Source organism: Archocentrus centrarchus, unplaced genomic scaffold (genome assembly GCF_007364275.1).
Source record: "Archocentrus centrarchus isolate MPI-CPG fArcCen1 unplaced genomic scaffold, fArcCen1 scaffold_63_ctg1, whole genome shotgun sequence".
Classification (NCBI taxonomy): Eukaryota; Metazoa; Chordata; class Actinopteri; order Cichliformes; family Cichlidae; genus Archocentrus; species Archocentrus centrarchus.
The window spans coordinates 232,889-255,158 of NW_022060280.1; the positions used below are offsets into that span (position 1 = coordinate 232,889).

Here is a 22,270-nt window from a genome sequence, read left to right on the forward strand (position 1 = left end):
TAAGCCGATATGCTTTAAATGCCAAACTGCTGGTCATGTTGCCAAACAATGCCCCCAGAAAAAACACAAAAATTCTGATGATTCCTCTGTTTCCAGTCAGTTGGGAAACGAGAAACCCTGGTTGCAGTGAGTCGGGTAATGCAGGGTCATGTCATAGACTCACCTGAACTGGAGATCACACGTGAACAAATCCTTGAGTGTGCTATTGGAAAATGTCCAGTGGTCGATCTAAAACTTAATGGCAGATCAGCTCATTGTTTACTGGACACTGGCAGCCAAGTCAGTACAATAACAGATGAGTTTTTCAGAAAATATATTGGTGGTGATGAGAGCATGCTAGCTACTAATAGTTGGCTCAAAATAACTGCTGCGAATGGACTTGACATCCCTTACCAGGGATATATTGAACTGGAAGTTGAGACGATGAGTTTAAAGATCCCAAACTGTGGTTTCTTGGTTCTGAAACCTTCAGTGAATCCGATTGTTTCTGAAGAATGCATAATTGGTATGAATGTCATTCACAGATGCAGACAACTGGTGACAGCAGAGTTTGACAACACTTTGGGTGGATCCTTAGACTCTGGGTGGAGGACAGCTTTCCAACAGATACAGGTCTGTTGTATTGAGAGAAAAGCGACAGCTCGGGTTGCAGGCAGAAACAAAGTACGTATCCCTGCATCCTCTGTGTCCACTGTATTTGTAAAAGGTCACACTAAAACCTCAGATACAGCCTCTCAGTTGATCATTGAACCAGTGACCACTCCACTACCACCCGGTTTAGCAGTTATTCCAACACTTGTCATGAGCACCAGCCATATTCTTCCTCTCCAGGTTGTTAATTTCTCCGCTGAGGACGTGTGGTTGGGCCCCAGAACACGGCTAGGCGTGATCTCAGAGGTTGATCCTGTTGAGAGTGAGCAGACATGCCAAGTTACGTTTCAGCGCATCTCTGCTGATGTTGAACAGGTTTCAGTTGATTCCCACACAGAACAAACTGACAGTAAGATGCAAACCATTTTGGAAAAACTTGACATAGGAGGCACTGAGGAAGAGCGTGTCGCTCTTTGTGCATTGCTTTCCCGTTACCTTGATGTTTTTGCAGATGATGATGAAAATCTGGGACACACAGATAAGGTGAAACATGAGATCAAGCTGGTTGATGACGTACCTGTCACCCAACCATATCGACGTATACCTCCTAACCAATACCAGGAAGTACAAGAACATATCTCTAAACTTTTGAAAAAAGGAATCATACAGGAAAGTGAAAGCGCTTATGCCTCGCCAGTTGTGGTAGTCCGCAAAAGTGACGGCAGTATACGCTTGTGTGTCGACTATCGAAAACTGAATCTCAAAACCAAGAAAGACGCATTCCCATTGCCTCGAATCGATGAGAGTTTTGACGCCTTAAAAGGTGCCAAATACTTCTCCACAGTTGACCTTGCCAGTGGGTATCACCAAGTGGCGATGGATGATCGAGACAGACATAAGACTGCTTTCACCACGCCTTTTGGGCTGTTTGAGTATGTGCGCATGCCCATGGGGGTCTGTAATGGGCCTGCGACATTTCAAAGGTTGATGCAAGCGACTATGAGCGATTTGATATTTGACATCATGTTAGTCTATCTCGATGACATTTTGGTGTACTCGCCAAGCTTTGAGTCCCATTTGGAACGGCTGGACATAGTTCTTAGACGTTTGAGAGACACAGGATTGAAGGTGAAGTGGAAAAAATGTCACTTTTTGCAGGAGGAAGTAAAATTCCTTGGACACCAGATTTCTGCCGAGGGTATTGCAACTGATCCCTCCAAGGTAGCAGCAGTCAAGGAGTGGCCGGTGCCTGGCACCGTTAAGGAGCTCCAATCATTCCTAGGCCTATGTAGCTACTACAGAAGGTATGTTGAGGGCTTTTCAAAGATCGCAGCCCCACTGCATGACCTTGTGAATCAATGTCGAGGAGCTGCCAGTACAGCCAAAGCTAGTCAAAAACTAAATGCATTGTGGGATACCAACAGTCAGATCGCATTTGATACATTGAAAGAAAAGCTTGTGACTGCACCTGTTCTCGGTTATGCAGATTTCACTTGTCCCTTCATTTTGGAGACTGACGCTAGTGGTCAGGGTTTAGGAGCTGTCTTGTGTCAGCAGCAAGGTGACAAAAAACGGGTCATTGCATATGCAAGTAGACGGCTAAGAAATGCAGAGCGAAATGATAAAAACTACAGCAGTATGAAACTTGAGCTGCTTGCACTTAAATGGGCAATAGTGGAAAAGTTTCGGGGTTACTTGCTGGGCTCTAAATTCACTGTTATATCAGACAATAATCCCTTGTGTCATCTAAAAAAGTGCAAAACTTGGAGCATTGGCAGAGATGGGTAGCGCAGTTAGCTGCTTTCGACTTTGACGTGCAGTACCGGCCAGGTCGGTGCAACCCAGCAGCTGATGCACTGTCACGACACCCATTAGCAGGGGAGCCAGAACCAACTGATGATGAGGAATTTGATGATTGTATTGCAATTTGCAATGTGATTTGTAAAGGCACTGCTCTTGAGCCAGAACTTGTTACAGCTGGGCTCAAATGCTGTCAGCTGAACCAGATCAGGGCTGTGGAAAATGGAAAGTGTGAGTCACATGCTAAAGAGGCTACACCAACTCTTCCAGGCTATTCCAAGGAAGAGCTGCAAACATTTCAATGTCAAGACCCAGTGATTAGTGTTCTAAAACAGTTTTTGGATCGAGACAGCCCACCAAGTTCACAAGAAAGGAAGAACCTTTCTGTCGCAGTCAAGTCATTGTTGAAACAATGGAAACACATTAAGATGCGTGATGGATTGGTGTATCGAGTGGTGAATGATGATCATTTTGGGGAGTGCTTTCAGTTGCTTGTTCCAGGTTGTTTACAAACTGCTGTTATGAAGAGTGTCCATGACTCTATGGGACATCAGGGGATAGAGAGGACATTACAGTTGTTGAGACAGAGAGCATTTTGGGTAGGGATGCACAAAGACGTTGAACACTGGGTCAAAAATTGTCAGCGTTGTGTTCTCACAAAAATGCCCAATCCAAAGATTCACCCTCCAATGAAATCATTTTTGGCAACACGACCTTTAGAAGTTGTGGCAGTAGATTTTACTCTCCTTGAACCAGCTTCAGACGGTCGTGAGAACGTTTTAGTCATCACTGATGTGTTTACCAAGTTTACTCAGGCGTTTCCCACACGTGACCAAAAAGCAGAGACCACAGCCAAAGTCCTCTTAAAGGAGTGGTTTATGAAGTACGGTGTACCTGAACGTCTCCATTCAGATCAGGGCCGTAACTTTGAATCAGAAGTTATCGCTGAGCTTTGTAAAATGTATGGTGTGAAAAAAACACGTACAACGCCCCATCATCCGACAGGAAATGCACAGTGTGAGCGTTTTAACCGCACGCTGCATGAACTGTTGCGCACACTTCCACCTGACAAAAAGAAACGTTGGCCTGAACATTTACCTGAGCTGATTTATGCGTATAATGTTACTCCACACGCGACTACAGGATATTCCCCTTATTTCTTGCTGTATGGGGTAGATCCACATCTTCCTGTTGATGCATTGCTCGCAAATGGCAGTCACAAGGATAATCTGGATTGGCTTGCTGTGCACCAGCAAAGACTCCAAGAGGCACATGCAAAAGCAAAAGAATATGCAGAGCAGAAAGCAGCAAAACGCATTGCTCAGCATGATCACAGAGTATACTGTCCTTCAGCTGAAGTTGGAGAGTATGTTTACCTGAGACACAGACCAGCTGGTCGTAACAAAATTCAGGATGCATGGAGTCCAGTTGTTTACCAACTTATAGACATAGTAGGTACGACTTGCACAGTACAACCCGTAGAGGGAGGATCTATTAAGAGAGTAAATAGGGCTGACCTTAGGTCATGTGTTAATCCTCCAGATTTGACGCAGAAACACATTGAAAAGACTGTGCCCAACCAGACGGAGACTGCAGAACCAACCACTGACTCATGTGATGAGTATGAGGGGGATATAATCATTGAAGAGGTTTCTTTTAACCTGACCCCGTGTGCAGATGTAGAACTGTGTTCTGTTGGTGAGAGTGTTCAGAAGAAAGCGGACTCTCAGCTGATTTCAGCAGGTGAACCTCCCGTGATTGAACAGGTAGAGACTGACCATGTTGACACTGAACTATGCACTACTGACCAACTGTGTGAGGTACGAGTGTCTCCTCCTTGTGTTAGACAGGCTCCCATACCTGCTCCCCGCAGGAGTAAAAGGGTGAATGCAGGGAAACACACAAATCCACATCACGAACCCAGGTCAGTGTTGGAACCGGAACTAAGCTCATCAATGGTTTCACAGATTATTGCCAGCTTAGGTTCTGTGTTTTTCAGAGAAGCTTTAAAAGAAGTGAAAAGCAGTTACTTCGTCACCGAGGACGTTGACGGTTAAGCAGGGGAGAATGTAACCAGGTGAAAAATGGGTACCTGTAAAATATGTTTTGTAAACCCCGTTTTGCTTTTATTTCATGTACTGGTTGTAATTCTTGCTTTTGTCAGTAAGTGGTGCTATTGTAACAGAGGTCAAAAAGTACGGGAAGTTGGAAAAAACCTCTTAGTTACGTACCCTGGCGTGGTAACTGAGAAAAACAGAAGAGGAGGACATTTTGTTTTGAGCCAAAACTGGTTGAAGAAGACGACTTTATGGCCACTTGAGTGAAGAATCCAGATCTTTGGTAATTAATGTCTGAACTGTTTTCTTTTATTTTTCACTCCAGAGAAAATCACCCTTTTTGAGAATAAAGAACCCCTTTTATTTGAAGTTCTGTGTGCTCTATTAATCCCGGCTTCATACATTTGGCAAATTGCTGCTTAAAGGTGGAGTGACTGCTGGATTGTTGGTTACTAGAGTTATCACTCAGGACTTGGCTGTTGTTAGACATAGGCTGCCAAAGTTCATCTTTAGAAAGCCATTTCTGAAACCTGATGTTTACATTTCTCTGCAGGTTTGAGAGGTAGAAGCAAGCAATCAAAGGGATATTTACTGGTTGTTCTCAGAGAAAGAAAAAATAACTAGTACACACCTGCTTTGGTATAATTTACAGAATTTTATAAAGCAGTTGCAAACATACCAACATACAGAACAACATAATTGTGCTAATTATGTGCTAAACTATTATCAATAATTTTAAAGCTCATATGGACACTGCTGACTATACTCCAGTTAATCCCTAAGCGATGTGTAGTACAGGATGGACCTTAAATCACAAATCAGTTTAATACATAGTAAAGAAAAACACATAATTAATGGATACTTGCTGATAAAACATGTACTCTGCACAATTACAGCCCTGATCAATTTTTAAAGTATTACACTACTCCACAAACAATAAAACAGTTGACCCAATTATACTGCTCTCAGTAATAGTAGTCTGCAACTAGAGCTTCACTAACAAATGACAGAGAAAATGCCAGATAACAAAGACAGACTCCGCAGGCAACTCCATTCACTTTGTTCAGCTTTGTATCATAACAGTGAATTAGACGTTGAGGCAGAAGTAACTCCCTTCTATTCTGAGCTCAGTGTTTCTCCAGGCTTAGAGCAGGAAAGAATCAAAGATCAGTGCTGTAACCAGCAGAGATAAGTGACACTCAAGCACGATTTGAGCTATATATGCTTCCCCGCAGTGCTCAAACTGTGATGGAGTGGGTGGAAGAGGAGCTCTTAGCAGGCCTTGTGTGGGGCTGGATGGGTGGGTGGTTGAAGAGAAAAAGGGAGGGAAATGTTTCTATGATAAAGGTGGACGGATTTATTTTTATGCTCTAGGAGAAGTGATATGCAGAACAAAAGGCCAGTACAGACGTCAGCACTGGTCACTCAGAGTTTGAGGGCCACTCTGAGGGCCCTTCACTGTGACTGAATCACTACTTTTGCCTGTAAGTACTGCTCATGCGAAAGTCATTGTCAGTTTGTTTTCTACTCTTTCTGAAGATTAATGAAAGGACAGTTGTCTCTCCAGGTTTCAATATAGATGTTTGTCTCATGCTAACTTGGAGAAAAATGAAAAAAGGATAAGTTTAAACCAGCTTCTCCTAAGTCCTGCAAAATTCATGTCTAAAATAGGCACAGTACACACAGCTGATCATTAAATCTTATATAGTGTGTCATATTGAAACTGCATCTACATGCTTCACAACATCCACAGAGAAAAACTATGATGTTTGAAAATATTTGGGTCTTCCATAATGCTTCCATTATTTTTGCAAGGTTAAACAATATGAGCACAGGATGCTGGAAGTATTACTAATGTATTATGGTAATCTCCCACACATTTGTAAAATATGACAGTCAGGAGGAAAACAGTCCATTTTCAACATATGTAGATTATTTGGTTATATATATTCTTCTGTCCATAATTATATCTATCCTTTGTATCACCTCTTGTCGGAAGTTACTTGCATGGTAAGGTTAAAACTTAATTTATTGAACATTAGTAAAACACCTGTCTCTAGATTTCTAGATTCCTATTTGATAACCACAGCAAAACTTGCATACATTCAGACTCATCAGATTGCAGTCTTACTTGACTGTCATGTAGATGTATCTGGTAGACATCTGGTAGGTCTCGCCGCTAATTTGAGTCACTGACCTCTCAAAAGTGTTTGTGGCGTTGGTGCCTTTTGGAGAATTTTCAATAGAATTGTCTTACAAATAATATGGCTTGCTGTGCATCTATTTACATTAATTGACCACTCCAGAAGTCTGTGCCCTGGTTTTGGTGAATGAAATTCCAATATCACATTTGAAAGTTAACAACAACTACCAATTACCTGTACACCTATACGGTCTATGGATAAAGTTTGCAAACAAAGGTTGCTAGTGTTAGTTTATGACTGTGTAATTTACCTGTTGTCAAAATGAAGTAACTTCTGGCTCCAAAACACAGCATGGTGCTAACACTGAGGTTTCAGAATGGGGCTTTTACAAACCGATGGTTAACACCATAGTGGATACATACAGTGGCTTGCAAAAGTATTCATACCCCTTTAACTTTTCTATATTTTGTCACAGTACAACCACAAACATAAATATATTTCACTGGAATTTAATGTGAAAGACCAACACAAATTGGTATACAATTGTGAAGTGGAAAGAAAATTGTACATGGTTCAAAACATTTTTTACAAATAAAAAACTGAAAAGTGCGGAGTGCAAAAGTATTCAGCCCCCTTTTCTCTGAGTGCAACCAGTTGCATTCAGAAGTTGCCTGATGACTACTAAAGACTAAAAAGAGTCCACCTGTGTGTAATCTAATCTCAGTACAAATACAGCTGCTCCATGACGGCCTCAGAGGTTGGTTAAGAGAATATTAGGGAGTAAACAGCATCATGAAGTCCAAAGAACACACCAGACAGGTCAGGAATAAGGTTGTGGAGAAGTTTAAAGCAGGCTTAGGCTATAAAAAGATTTCCAAGCTTTCAACATCTCACGGAGCACTGTTCAATCCATTATCCAGAAATGGAAAGAGTATGGCACAACTGTAAACCTACCAAGACAAGGCCGTCCACCTAAACTTACAGGATGAACAAGGAGAGCACTGATCAGAGACACAGCCAAGAGGTCCATGGTTACTCTGGACGAAATGCAGAGATCCACAGCTCAGGTGGGGAAATCTGTCCACAGGACAACTATTAGTCGTGCACTGGACAAATGTGGTCTTTATGGAAGAGTGGCAAGAAGAAAGCCATTGTTAAAAGAAAACCATAAAAAGCCCCATTTGCAGTTTGCCAGAAGCCATGTTGGGGACACAGCAAACATGCGGAACAAGGTGCTTTGGTCAGATGAGACCAAAATTGAACTTTCTGGCCAAAATGCAAAAGAGAATTACCACTGCACATCACTCTGAACACACCATCCCCACTGTCAAATATGGTGGTGGCAGCATCATGCTCTGGGGCTGCTTCTCTTCAGCAGGGACGGGGGAAGTTGGTCAGAGTTGATGGGAAGATGGATGGAGCCAAATACAACAGGGCAATCTTGGAAGAAAACCTGTTGGAGGTCTGCAAAAGACTTGAGACTGGGGCGGAGGTTCAACTTCCAGCAAGACAACAACCCTAAACATAAAGCCAGGCTACATGGAATGGTTTAAAACAAAACATATTCATGTGTGAGAATGGCCCAGTCAAAGTCCAGACCTAAACCCAATAAGGAATTTGTGGCAAGATCTGAAAACTGCTGTTCACAATGCTCTCCATCTAATCTGACTGAGCTTGAGCTGTTTTGCAAAGAAGAATGGTCAAAATTTTAGTCACTAGATGTGCAAAGCTGGTGGAGACATACCCTAAAAAGACTTGCAGCTGTAATTGCAGCAAAAGGTGGTTCCACAAAGTATTGACTCAGGGGGGCTCAATACTTTTGCACACCGCACTTTTCAGTTTCTTATTTGTAAAAAATGTTTTGAATCATGTATAATTTTTGTTCCACTTCATATTGTATACCACTTTGTGTTGGTCTTTCACATTAAATTCCAGTGAATATATTTATGTTTGTGGTTGTAATGTGACAAAATATGGAAAAGTTCAAGGGGTATGAATACTTTTGCAAGCCACTGTACTTTTATTATGTACAGGCCTCTACATCCCCTTCTGCTATTTATATGCAGTCTGTGATATATGAGTTTGTCAAAATGACAGACAATAACAAGTCTAGTACATCTACTGCAATACATGGGAATTAACTAGTCATTGTAGAAAAAGCACAAGTACTGATAACAATGAAGCTCTGTTGCACTGAAGTATTTCAGTAAGCCTTATCAGTGTAATACGTGCAGCTAAATTTAATTCATTTTTAAAGAATGCTATCTTGTTGCCCCTATCTGTTCTCTTCAATTAATGTAACAGATTTGTGTAGAAGCATATATATATATAGCTGTATGCAATGTTAATATTCAGGTAAACTGCTTGTAATCGTGCAGTGTCCTTCTAATACCTTTCTCTTGATCTTTCTCTTTCTGTGTTTCTCAGCTATTATTAAAGTACTTGTGAATCACTGAGTCCCCTGGTGCATTAACTGTATATAATAAAGTGCTGTGTGTCTCTGTGTGTGTGTGTGTGTGTGCGCGCACACACACACACACACACACACACACACACACATGGTAGATTGAGCTGACCTCAAATCTACCATGCCAGCTGCTTTCTTCATCTATCACAGTTTACTGCACCTCTTTTAATTCCCTTTCAGTCTCTTTCAAGCATACAAACATGTATCTCTACCTGGTGCAGACATTTGCTTACAAAAAACTGTAGAGAGTTTTCTATATAAAACAATATGTAAAATATATAAAATCCACATTGGTACTTTGTGTTTTGGATCAGCTGAAGGTTCTGGGATGTTTTTAGAACACCTGACAACAAGGAATTACAATCCTCCAGCCCAAAAATAACAAATACACAGACTAGTTTTTCAGAATAACTCACAAAATACAGTCATGTGAAAAAGAAAGTACACCCTTGCTGTTCATCTGTAGCTATCTCATTTTAAGACCTGCTAAAGACCAGATGATTTTATGTCCTCATATGTGAAACCATACAATTGAAATTGGCTGTACTTTCTTCTTCTTCTTCTTCACACGAATGTGATGTGCAGGTTAGAGGACATCTCCTTATCAAAAATTAATCCAAAGTTCTACAAATTGTTACTGGAGAAAATGCCATCCAGTGTAAGAAGGATAACTAGAAAATGAGAACTTTGTCTAGAACTAAAAAATGCATGACCTACTTTTTCACCATAAAGCTGAAACAGAATATTTCAAATTTTGACAAACAAGGGTAATCCTGGAGATGTGTTTAATGTGCAAGTTATAGTGTCAGTAGTGTCATTTCATATGTCAGCATTTTGGAAAATGTAGCCTAAATATAATATGTAGTGCTGTGAAAAAGTATTCGACCCCTTACTGATTTTTCTTTTCTTTCTTTCTTTTCTTTCTTTCTTATTTCTTCTTCTTTCTTTCTTTCTTCTTTTCTTTTCTTTCTTCTTCTTTCTTTCTTTCTTCTTTTTCTTTCTTTCTTCTTTCTTTCTCTTTTCTTTTCTTTCTTTCTTTCTTTTCTTTCTTTCTTCTTTCTTTCTTTCTTTCATTGTCACATTTACATGTTTCTGATTATCAAACAAATTTTAACATTAGACAAAGATGGCCCAAGTAAATACACAATGTCATTTTTAAATGATGATTTAATCAATTAAGAGGAAAAAGGTATCCAGTCTGGATGTAATTCAACCCCCCACCCCCACCCAACTCCCTCAATCTGATTGAGATGCTGTGGCATGACCTTAAATAGGCCATTCATGCTGAAACACCCCCCATCGCCACCTCTCACCCCAACCCCAACCTGGCTGAATTAAAATAATTTCACAAAGAGGAGTAGGTCAAAATTTCTCCCCAGCAATCTGAAAGATTGCAGTTCTTGCTGCTAAGGGTGGCAGAAACAGTTATTAGTTTTACATGTCTAATATTTGGTATAAATCCTACAGAAAACTGCCCCAAAATGCTGACAGATATGATACCTATGCACATGCATACAACTGGATACTCAAGAGCATTCTGTCTGTCTGTTGCTCTCACAGTAGTGCAATATTGTGACAACTGTTCTGCTCTCTGATGTCCTGTAGCAACAGAACATGATGTCAGGCTGTTCCCTCACTTCAGGGAGTTGAATCCCTTTTTGCCTCTCCCACACACTGATGCCTATTATTGAGAATATGTGTTTTGCACAATGGAGAGCTCCATTCAAGGACACTTGACAATAACAGCATCCAGCAGTGCAGTTATGATGGAGAAAGAAGCCAAGGGAGCCAAGCAGTCACCCTGATTTTTTTTTAGTAGCAAGTCGTCACATAACATTATCCTTATCAAAATGACAGCAAAGGATAACTTCACCTACTGAAATACTTCCTCCTCCTCCACCTCCATCTGAAAAGTTGCTATTTTGGGAGCTCATCAAAGGCTGATGTGCTTGTGAAGTCATCTGGTTGTGATTATGTAATGTTATTTCTTCACACATAAATAGACTGAAGCAGTCATTGTTTAAAAATACATTGAAACAGTAGCCAAAGTTAGACAAGCTGCTGTTCTTAAATATCGTATTCAAATATGTTTGATTTAAAGGCTGAAAACAAACAAAAAAATGACTGCAACAAAGACCCAATGTGCTTTTCACAACAGTGTAATGTGACCAGGACTTCATGCATTACTGTTTTGAAGGCTTTCAGCCTCCAAAAACCACATAAATGAAATTGTTCTGATGTTTCCTATAAGGCATACAGAATCACCACACCACATAAAAACCAGTGTAGGTGAGTAATAAATATGGGAGTTTGTGTTCCACAGAGCTAAGCAAATGCTTACTTATGTAATAAAAAAAAACCCATACATACAATTTGAAAATTAAGTAGTCACATACTTTGCTGAAATTAATCTGAGTTAACAGACTGAAGCTTGCAATATTAGAATGAATCAATTATTTTCTTCATTAATATTTTATTAAACATTTACATATACAAAAATAACAAGAGGAAATAGTGTTGTAGTCAAGACCACCTAACCCGAGACCGAGACCAGACCAAGACTTTTAGGGTCCAAGACCAGTCGAGACCAAGACCGAGGGAGGGCGAGACCGAGACAAGACCAAGACCAGTGCCTGACGCTACATGACCCAATAAAATGTGAAGCATGATCAAAATCACTTCTCACATTGATCTGAAAGATCCACGTTCCCATAAAATCGTCCTGATATTAAACACTCACAGCTCAAATAATATAACCATCTTTATTTAATACTCCTGGGTGACTTCCATCATTCATCACAGAATGTAAAACAATTATTCATAGCTCATCACAATAGTCTTAACTTTTCTCTGCCTTTCATAAACAATGCATAAAATTATGTTGTTTTTAAACCAACAATCTTTGTAAAAATGGGTGCTTTTTCAAAACCACATAGCTAAATGTGTAAAACTGAAAAAATGGCAAACACTCATCAACAGTAAGAACTAAAGCCTTTAATCTTATACAGATTAAAGCTGCAGGATGTAACTTTTATAAAAATATCTGGTTTTTACATATTTGTTAAAACTGTCACAACAGTATGAGACCGATAATCTGTGAAAAAAATGGAGCTCCTCCACCTCTGTAACCGCTCCCAGTCAAAAACAACCAATCAGAGCGAGGAGGAGGGTCTTAGCACTGTCAATCACTCCTTGTGTATGCTGGTCAATGTAGTTGTGTGTGATTCTTCAAGATTTGGTATCGATCCTATGCCAAGTAAACACAGGGCCATTATCACCAATACTGATACCAATACTTTTTAATAATTATGAAGAATTTCCATGAAGTTTAACTGGTTTGAGATTTTTTTCCTTTGGATCATTAATTAGTTAAAACCCAGGATAGAACTGGGCAAAGTTTATATGTAAGTAGAAAATACTTTATCAAAATAAAAGTTATTGTTCTGAAACAATATTGCATTAACAAAAACAATTTTCCCCATACATTGATGTCTGGATTTTTTTTTTCATAAATGAAGTGCAAACTTTTTTTCCAGGTAGATCGTTCAGAAAGTATAATAAAAAAATTTAATAAAAAAGGTCCATTAACTAATTTTCTACAAATTTAAATTTAAATTTGATTTAAATGTTTCATAGCAAAATCCTTTTTTTCCCCCAAATAAAATATGTTATGTGTCACATGCCACGTGGGGAGGGGAGGAGCAAAGTGCTCTGTGCTGTGACAGGAGCGACACTTAGACAGTCAGCTCACATCTTTGATGAAAACACAGCACTGCATACAGGAGAGAAACTGAAGCCAAAGTATCGGTCTCATTACACTGATATTGATCAATACCAATACCAACGTTGGCATCCATATTATCGATATTAGGATCAATCTGCCCACCACTAGCTCAATGTACTAATGGCGGAGAAACAACTTACTTACTTCTCTGCCATTACCATTGGTGGTGGCCATGTTCTGTTTGTCTTCTTGGATGGGTGTTCTGTTAACTGTAATTTCCCCTTGTGGGATCAATAAAGTATCATCATCATCATCGTCATCAGTTTTTTTGGACATGTAGTTACATTTCTCGAGGTGCATGTCAGGTTTGGTTCAGAGAGGATTTTCAGTTATACACAAAGGATCAATGCAGAACTCTAAATCAGGCCTTATTAGATCGATAGAATGATAATTTTTGCATATAATCCAGAAAAGTTACATTTATATATCAAGCATTTAATGTGTCCCAGAGTGCCGTTTCCTTCCACTGTGTTTGCAGAAATCACATAAAAAAAACACACAACAAAATCATAATCCAGATTCCTCAGCTGCTAAAAGCATTTCCTACATTTGAATATCAGCCACCATGTTGTGAGCATAAACTATCACGTTTTTAAATGCAACAATAGGAAGTGACATCATCTTGCTGGGAACTGTAGTTATTTTATTCTTGAAGGCCTCTCATAGCTCTACTGGTGCTGAAAACTAATGTTTGACTATGGCTTTCTGAATACAAGTAATGCTGCAACTCTCAATTATTTTAGTAATCAAGTATTCAATTGATTACTCCGTCAATTAATCAAGTAATTGGATAACAATTCATCAGCATATTTTAACTTCCGCCTTGGGGTCCCTCCGGATGAGCTGGAGGAGGTGGCTGGGGAGAGGGAAGCCTGGCTTCTCTGCTTAGGCTTCTGCCCCGCGACCCGGCCCTGGATAAGCGGAAGAAAATGGATGGATGGATGGATGGATTTTAACTTCCGTGCTGCAGATGTTTCTCTGAACGATTGCAGCCCCCTTTTCCCCAGTACACTGTGGTTATAGATATGTTCTGGTGGCTACAGCTGACGTAAAGAAAAAATAAAATCCTCTGTACAACAAGCACGCACATTCAAACATGGGCACTCACAGCACAGAGAAGTGGGGGCATGGAGAAACATCTCAGGGATCCACTCGTGTTAAAGGGTTGTTTTTGTTTTTTTGTTTTTTTTTCCAAATGACGGAAATCCATTACAGCGATGGAGAACTAATGTGGAGGAAATGCTCCGCTTACACGGAGACACCTGAGCTGCAGAGTTAAAACCAAACATCAAAGCAACAAATTTGTGTCAAGAATTTTTAATAATTGAATTGAGTTACTCCAAGAATCGTTGCAGACCTAAAACTTGTATAAAATTTTTAGTTTGTGTATCAAAATACATGAAGGTTGGTATTTACCTTTCATGCTGGGATTTTTTTGTTGAATCAGAAGCCTGAAATTTTCCTTTGATCTTCATTTTCCCTCTCACTACTCTTCGTGTTCATGCCGGTTGTTATTTCGATTTATGCAGCACACGCATGACCATAGTGAGATCAAACGTACACACTGTGAATGAAATTATCTGTGCTCTGTGGTAGATTGCAAACTGCGGTGAAATGATACAGGCGTAAGCAGCGATAATAGCGGCGACCTAGCCGGAGGGGAGTCTGCGAGGTGCGCTCCTTTGAGAAGCAGAGGAGCGCAATCTTTGTTGGATTTGAATCAGTACGTTTTGCATCCAGTAAAAGCAAAGATGTTAACAAATAAATTGGGCGCCTGGGTGGCTTAGTGGTGAAGCCGGCGACCACATACATATGCCGCGTTGCGTTGCGGGCGGCGCGGGTTCGCGTCCCGGCCTGTCGCCAATTTGCCTGCGTGTCTTCCCCTGTATCTTTCCCCCATTTCCTGTCTCTCTCCACTGCTAGCAAAAAGCCACTATGGCCAAAAATGCAAAAAAAAAAAACCAAAATAAATAAATTGGACAGTATTCTGGCAATTTAGTGATATTTCCAGAGCTGTGGTCTTGACTGGTCTTGAAATAAAATCCTGAGTCCGAAATGTTCGAGTCCACGACAAGACCGAGAACATCAAAAAGTGGTCTCGAGGCCACTCGAGACCGATCTCGAGTACTACAACACTAAGAGGAAAAAAACAAACGACAAAAAAAAAAACTAAAACAGAACAGGCCAGCAGAGAAATACAATAGACTTAAAACTGGTTACCGTATTTTTCAGACTATAAGTCTCTCCGGAGAATAAGTCGCACCAGAAGAAAAAGACATATATAAGTCAAATTTAAACATCTTGACCTTTGTGAGGACCATCTCACACCAATCCAGAGAGCAAATGCCGCTGCATTGCGACAGTGGTTTGGAAATGTGTTCTCCACCTTCAAGGAAACATCACCCTCATACTCATATTTAGACTCGCCTGGGTGGGATGACCAATACATGGCCATATAGGTTGCCTGAACACAAGAGAAAAGTGGTCAGAAAGAATTGGCCACTATGTTGGAGATGGGCATAATAGAAGAGTTTCGCGCCATACTGTGTAGTCCCATAGTTCTTTCACGAAGAAAGATGGATCAGTAGTGTGTAGATTACTGTAGGGGTCAATGAGGGTTTTCACATTTTGAGGTTGTCCTATGCCCTGCATCGACGACTCACAGAGGAAACACCTCATCGGTCAATGTAGAAAAGACAACAGAAATCATCACTGACTTTCAGGAAGAAGCCTTCAACTGCACCCCCTTTCGCCGTCGAGGGCACCGAAGTGGTGAGAGTGGACGCCACAAGTTTCTCGGCCATCATGTGTCATCTGATCTGAGCTGGTCGGCAAACATGGCAGCCACTGTGAAAAAGGCTCAGAAGCGGCTGGACTTCATCAGACTGCTCAAGAAGGCTGGGCTAAGCTGCCACCCCCTCACACAACCCTACAAAGGCCTGGTGGAGAGCATCTTCACCACTGAATCTCAGTGTGGTATGGCAACACCACTCAGGCAGAGAGGGAGGCTCTCCAGAGAGTCATACAAACTGCTGAAAAAATTATCAGGACTAAACGTCCATCAGTGGATACAATTTACACACAACGATGCAAAAAAGAGGACATAATCAGAGACCCATACCACCCTGCCACTTTCTCCTCAGGCCCAAGCACACAGCATACAGCCTGAGGAAAAGTAGAGCAGACAGCATATCACACTAGGGCCTGCAAACGATTAGTCGACATTGTCGACAATAATCGACAATATAAAATAGTTGATGACGAATTCATACCTGTCAAGTTGTAATTAAAATACGGGAAATTTTCTTGCTGCTGAAAATAGAGGTCACTATATGTGTCATCGCCTAATTTGCATAATTGTTCATTTGGACGTACTGTAGTTGCAATCGAGGCTACAGGGGAGAGGAAAAAAACATTTTAGAGAGACAAAAAGTGAAGGACTGATGGCATGTCAGAACTGCATGTAGTCTGTTCCAACTAAAATTCACTGTGCAATATTTCTCACACAGCTAAAACCTGATGTGCAGCATTTTATTTATTAGAATTGGTGCAATATCTGTCTATCTAGCAAGCAATTTACACCTCATTATCTGTACAATATCCACTGTGTTTGTCACACTAAGTGTGCAGTCAGTCTCCATTAGCCTGGCACTCTGTAATATATATTTATTAGGAGTACCAGATAAGAAATTTCCAACTTAGTAACCATTTTTATATTTTATAATATATATATATATTTTTTTTTTTTTTCTTTTCTTTTTTTGCACTCTTACTTGAAAGCTCTGCACAAGAATTCCTATGTACCCAAACTTTGCATGCGAGTACAAATGGCAATAAGTCTGAATCTTGAATCTGTAGGGCTGTCTCACATTTCTTGTTTCAATTTTAACAGAGTAAAAGTAATCCTTAAACCTGTTATATTTCAAAAGCCACTTTTACACAAATGTCCCACTATCACCTTACAAGTCAATGAGAACAATAGTAGATATTTCAGAAAAGATGACGAAAGTACAGCCTACCTAATTCTATGGGATAATAAATCTCTATCTATCTATCTACAGTGGCTGCAAAAGTATTCATACCCCTTGAATTTTTCCATATTTTGTCACATTACAACCACAAACTAAATATATTTCTACTGGAATTTATGTGAAAGACCACCGCAAAGTGGTATACAATTGTGAAGGTAAAGAAAATTAAAACAATTCAAAACATTTTTGCAAATAACAACTGAAAGTGCGGTGTGCAAAGTATTCAGCCCCCCTGAGTCAATATTTTGTGGAACCACCTTTTGATGCAATTATAGCTGCAAGTCTTTTAGGGTATGTCTCCACCAGCTTTGTACATCTAGTGATTGAATTTTTGACCATTCTTCTTTGCAAAACAGCTCAAGCTCAGTCAGATTAGATGGAGAGCATTTTTGAACAGCAGTTTTCAGATCTTGCCACAAATTCCTTATTGGGTTTAGGTCTGGACTTTGACTGGGCCATGAATATGCTTTGTTTTTAAACCATTCCATTGTAGCCCTGGCTTTATGTTTAGGGTTGTTGTCCTGCTGGAAGGTGAACCTCCGCCCCAGTCCTCAAGTCTTTTGCAGACTCCAACAGGTTTTCTTCCAAGATTGCCCTGTATTTGCTCCATCCATTTTTCCGTCAACTCTGACCAACTTCCCTGTCCCTGCTGAAGAGAAGCAGCCTCAGAGCATGATGCTGCCACCACCATATTTGACAGTGGGGATGTGTGGTTCAGAGTGATGTGCAGTGTTATCTCTCTGCCACAGGTAGCATTTTGCATTTTGGCCAAAAAGTTTCAATTTCGGTCTCATCTGACCAAAGCACCTTGTTCCACATGTTTGCTGTGTCCCCAACATGGCTTCTGGCAAACTGGAAACGGGACTTTTTATGGTTTTTCTTTTAACAATGGCTTTCTTCTTGCCACTCTTCCATAAAGACCAATTTGTACAGTGCACGAATAATAGCTGTCCTGTGGACAGATTCCCCAACCTGAGCTGTGGATCTCTGCATTTTGTCCAGAGTCCCCATGGGCCTCTTGGCTGCATCTCTGATCAGTGCTCGCCTTGTTCGGCCCGTAAGTTTAGGTGGACGGCCTTGTCTTTGTAGGTTTACAGTTGTGCCATACTCTTTCCATTTCCAGATAATGGATTGAACGGTGCTCCGTGAGATGTTCAAAGCTTGGGAAATCTTTTATAGCCTAAGCCTGCTTTAAACTTCTCCACAACCTTATTCCTGACCTGTTTGGTGTGTTTTTTGGACTTCATGATGCTGTTTACTCCCCAATATTCTCTTAACCAACCTCTGAGGCGGTCACGGAGCAGCTGTATTTGTACTTAGAGATTAGATTAAACACAGGTGGACTCTTTTTAGCAGTCATTTGCAGTCATCAGGCAACTTCTGAATGCAATTGGTTGCACTCAGAGAAAAAGTTGGCTGAATACTTTTGCACACCGCACTTTTCAGTTTTCTATTTGTAAAAAATGTTTTGAACCATGTACAATTTTCTTTCCACTTCACAATTGTATACCAATTTGTGTTGGTCTTTCACATTAAATTCCAGTGAAATATATTTATGTTTGTGGTTGTACTGTGACAAATATGGAAAAGTTCAAGCGGGATGAATATTTTTACAAGTCACTGTTTCTATCTATCTATCTATCTATCTATCTATCTATCTATCTATCTATCTATCTATCTATCTATCTATCTATCTATCTATCTATCTATCTATCTATCTATCTATTTCTAGTAACATTGAAATGCAACACGTTATGGTCAGTATATCTGTTTTCAATACGGTATTCAGAGGTGGCAAAAGTACTGACATTCTGTACTTAAGTAGAAGTACAAGTACTTGTGTTAAAAAATACTTTGGTAAAAGTCGAAGTACTGGTTCAACTTCTTTACTTAAGTAAAAGTAAAAAAGTACAGGCTCTGAAATTTACTCAAAGTAAGAAAGTAAAAGTAGCTCTTTGGAGGACGTTTCTACCTGCTATTTTTGTGTAAAGCTAACTGAACCTTATTATATATTATTGTAATAATATAAAATAATACATGAGAACACAAATGTTATTCCATCTAAATTTTAATTCTAATGAATGTACTCAGCTTGAATCACAAACTGTGAGAGGGAATTTAAACACAGCTCTATTCTCTGTGTCCTCCATAGCAGAGGGTGACTGTGTCTCCACCTAAACACAAACATGAGGATACTCAGGGGTTACAGTGGGATTCAGAAGGTGGAGGAACCCTAAGATCAGCTGTAGTGGCTCTGCATGGGGAGAAGAATCACAGCTTTCTATTGTGAGCTGCAGTAAATGATGTTGGTGTGCAGGCTGTGATCAGCTGACCTGCTGCTGCTCTGAGGTTTACTGCTCTGTGTGGATGAACTGAACTCACAAAGATGTAACCCAGTATTTCACAGCTATCTCAGTTGATCTCCATCCCCTACACTGACAGCATACAGGCTGTAGAAATGTTGGATTCAGTGAATGAATCTTAGCATCAGCAGCTTTGATTCAAACTCATCTCTGCTGCACTGATGTAACCTGTAACTCTGACCATGAACACAAACACTGTGCTCCAGTCCAACACAGAGCTTTACTGTAAATACAGTACAACAAGCTAACCTGTTTATCACACACTAAACTGCAGTATTTTCATACAATCTTTGAATAACACAAAGTCAGCATACTTCAGTTTGTTTTCCAGTCCTTACCTTTAAATCTAACCTCTCTTCTTCCTCTCCTCTTTCTCCATCTCTGAGTGAACTTCTCTCTCTTTGCTCTCCCTGAAATGCAGCAGCTCTTCTTTTAGCTAGCAGACACACTGTGTGACAAACTGCACACACTTTGTGTGTTTGCTGATATTTGTTGAGCATTTAAAAACGTTGCATTTACCTGCCACACGTTACTCCCTTCATGCTCGCTCCTCTTCAGTAGTGCTAGCTAAGCTGTTTATGTGCCGCGAGCATAACTTACGGACTCGGTCCGGCCCGCTGTAACCCCTGATTATAGCGCTATAAATGAGACATTAATTACATGGGTTTGTGTATTTAATCCCTTTGTACCCGATAAGCCCCGGTGATGGAGGATACACCAGTACGATTGTCTCTTATATGTTATTATTCCTCCGTTTAGGCTCAGATCGCTTGATGACTGACGGCGAACTGACCGAAAACGCAAACTTCTCCCTGACGTGTTAAAAAGTAACGAGTCTGTTTTGAAAATGTAAGAAGTAGAAAGTACCGATACTTGTGTAAAAATGTAGGAAGTAAAAGTAAAAAGTACTCAGAAAAATAAATACTCAAGTAAAGTACAGATACCTAAAAAATCTACTTAAGTACAGTAACGAAGTATTTGTACTTCGTTACTTCCCACCTCTGACGGTATTCTATTGATGAACTACATGCAGAAAAAAAGGTGTTATTGCAGTTGAGCTAAATGTTGGCCCTCCTACCTCACCAACACATCAACTGTATCACATGAATTCTGTCCATATTACAGGTGCTGTAATGTTGATGAGAAGGTGAGCAAAAGTAGGAAAATGATATAAATTTGACAAAAATCATCTAAAGCATGAACTTTTTTGTATGTTTTTAATTGCAAAAAGCATACTTTCTCACTTATCTCAATGATATCAAGTTAATTTAATTTGTTTGTTAAAGTCATTTTTTTAGACAAGCATTATCTGCATTTTTTATTGGTCTTTTGTTTCTGGAAAATTTTTTTCTGCTTGGAACAGAGAGTCCTGTATTCCTTATATTTCAGGGGAGAAAGAGAATAGAGACAGACACCTTAAATCCAGACAAACCAAAACAGTGTACATTGTTGGAACCAACTAGAAAGTACATGTTAATTATATATGGGTTATACTGGGTGAACTGGCCCTTTAATTACAAGTTTGACCCTTCTATGTAATTCACTTGAAATTCCATCACACACTATACAATAGTGACTTAATATGAATGTGTTTCAAATTCTGTTATCTTCATATGCAGTGCAGTATCCCCATGTTGTTACGTCAGAACACATTTCATCAAGGAACCCTGGTGTATGTACAGTAGCATGAGAAAAAAAAAAGCTGTTTCCTACTATTTTCCACTTTTTAAAAAGAAACAGAGAAAGGCGTTTTTGTCATCTACTGTATATTTGAGTTCATGGTTCCCTGCCTGTAGCCACTGAGCATTAAACCAATGTCAAGTGGTGTAGAAGAAAATGAAAAAAAATGTAAAAGAAGTTCGACTGGAGGTAGCTTAACACTGTACCTCCACAACTAGTGTGTGTGTGTGTGTGGTTTTCTCTGCCTGCAGCATACACTTTTTACATCTGTACTAATACACCTGACACACTTAGAACGGAACTCACACACACTCTTGTTTCTAACAGTGACATTAGAACAGTCAAACTCAAACATGCAAGTGTGCGTAAAACTCTACCTTCACCGCCTCTTCGTGAGTAGTATTCTCAAACACTGTGTCATTAGCGGCCACTATCTGGTCCCCGACTCTTAGTCCTTCCCTCTCAGCCGATGAGCCCGGCTCTACTAGGCTAACATAGATCCCCACGCCGTGCTCTGAACCCCCGCGAATGCTGAAGCCCAGACCTTCGTGGTTCCTGGAGCGTGTCAGGGTAACTTTGCGCATCTCTCCACAGGGGCCCTCACAGAACGCTGAGACCATGCAAGCCGAGAGTTCAGCGGCTGCACTGAAACCGTCCGGGCAGCCCGATGCGAGGGGCTGCTCATGGGTAGAACTGGCATATTTTTGCAGAGCTGACTCTCCCTCGTGCACAAAACCCTCCGCGTCGTTGCTGGGTAGCAGATCCGACTTCAGATAGAGTCCCTCGGACGTGTACTGATCGAACAGCAACTGGTCGGACCTCGGGATGACCAGGCGCAACATGGGCAGGAGCTGGCGTTTGCCTGGCGTGTTGAGAATCACTTTAAGAGTTTGGACCAAGTCGAAGACGTTGCGCTTGGCGTGGTAAACATTGAGACAGTGGATAAACTGTTCTCTCTCCAGGTCATTGAGCAGAAGGTTAAGAGCGTTATGTAGCCTTCGGACGTTTGCCGAGAGCGAACGGCCGCCCAAGCAAATCGAGTTCAACGACGTGTTGAGCGAAACGCTCTCCAGATCAGCGCTCATCCTACAACATAACGGGTGAACAGAGCCTCATATGGCTAGAAGGTCTGATGTAGCATTTGATAAAACACATCTCATGTCAGTCCTCTTGCTTGAAAGTAAAACTGAAACAGTTAACAGAAGACTTAACCAGGTGACAGGTGAAAAGACGCTTAAGGGCGCTGACTTACCCCGCACACGATGTGTCACCTTGAAAAAAAAACATTTTCTCACTTTATGCACCTATTCTTCTGGCTCTGAACAAAGCAACAAAGCAAAGCAATAATCTTCC

The 22,270-nt window shown here is 40.5% G+C and overlaps 1 protein-coding gene across 1 annotated transcript in view; it reads right to left on the reverse strand.

Annotated features, from left to right (window-relative positions):
- LOC115777649 (whirlin-like) overlaps positions 1-22,002 on the reverse strand; it is a 138,203-nt gene extending 116,201 nt beyond the window's left edge. The window contains exon 1 of the mRNA XM_030725580.1: positions 21,295-22,002. Within this exon, the coding sequence (XP_030581440.1) occupies positions 21,295-22,002 (708 nt within the window). The remainder of the gene's footprint in view (positions 1-21,294) is intronic.
- Between the last annotated feature and the right edge of the window lie 268 nt (positions 22,003-22,270).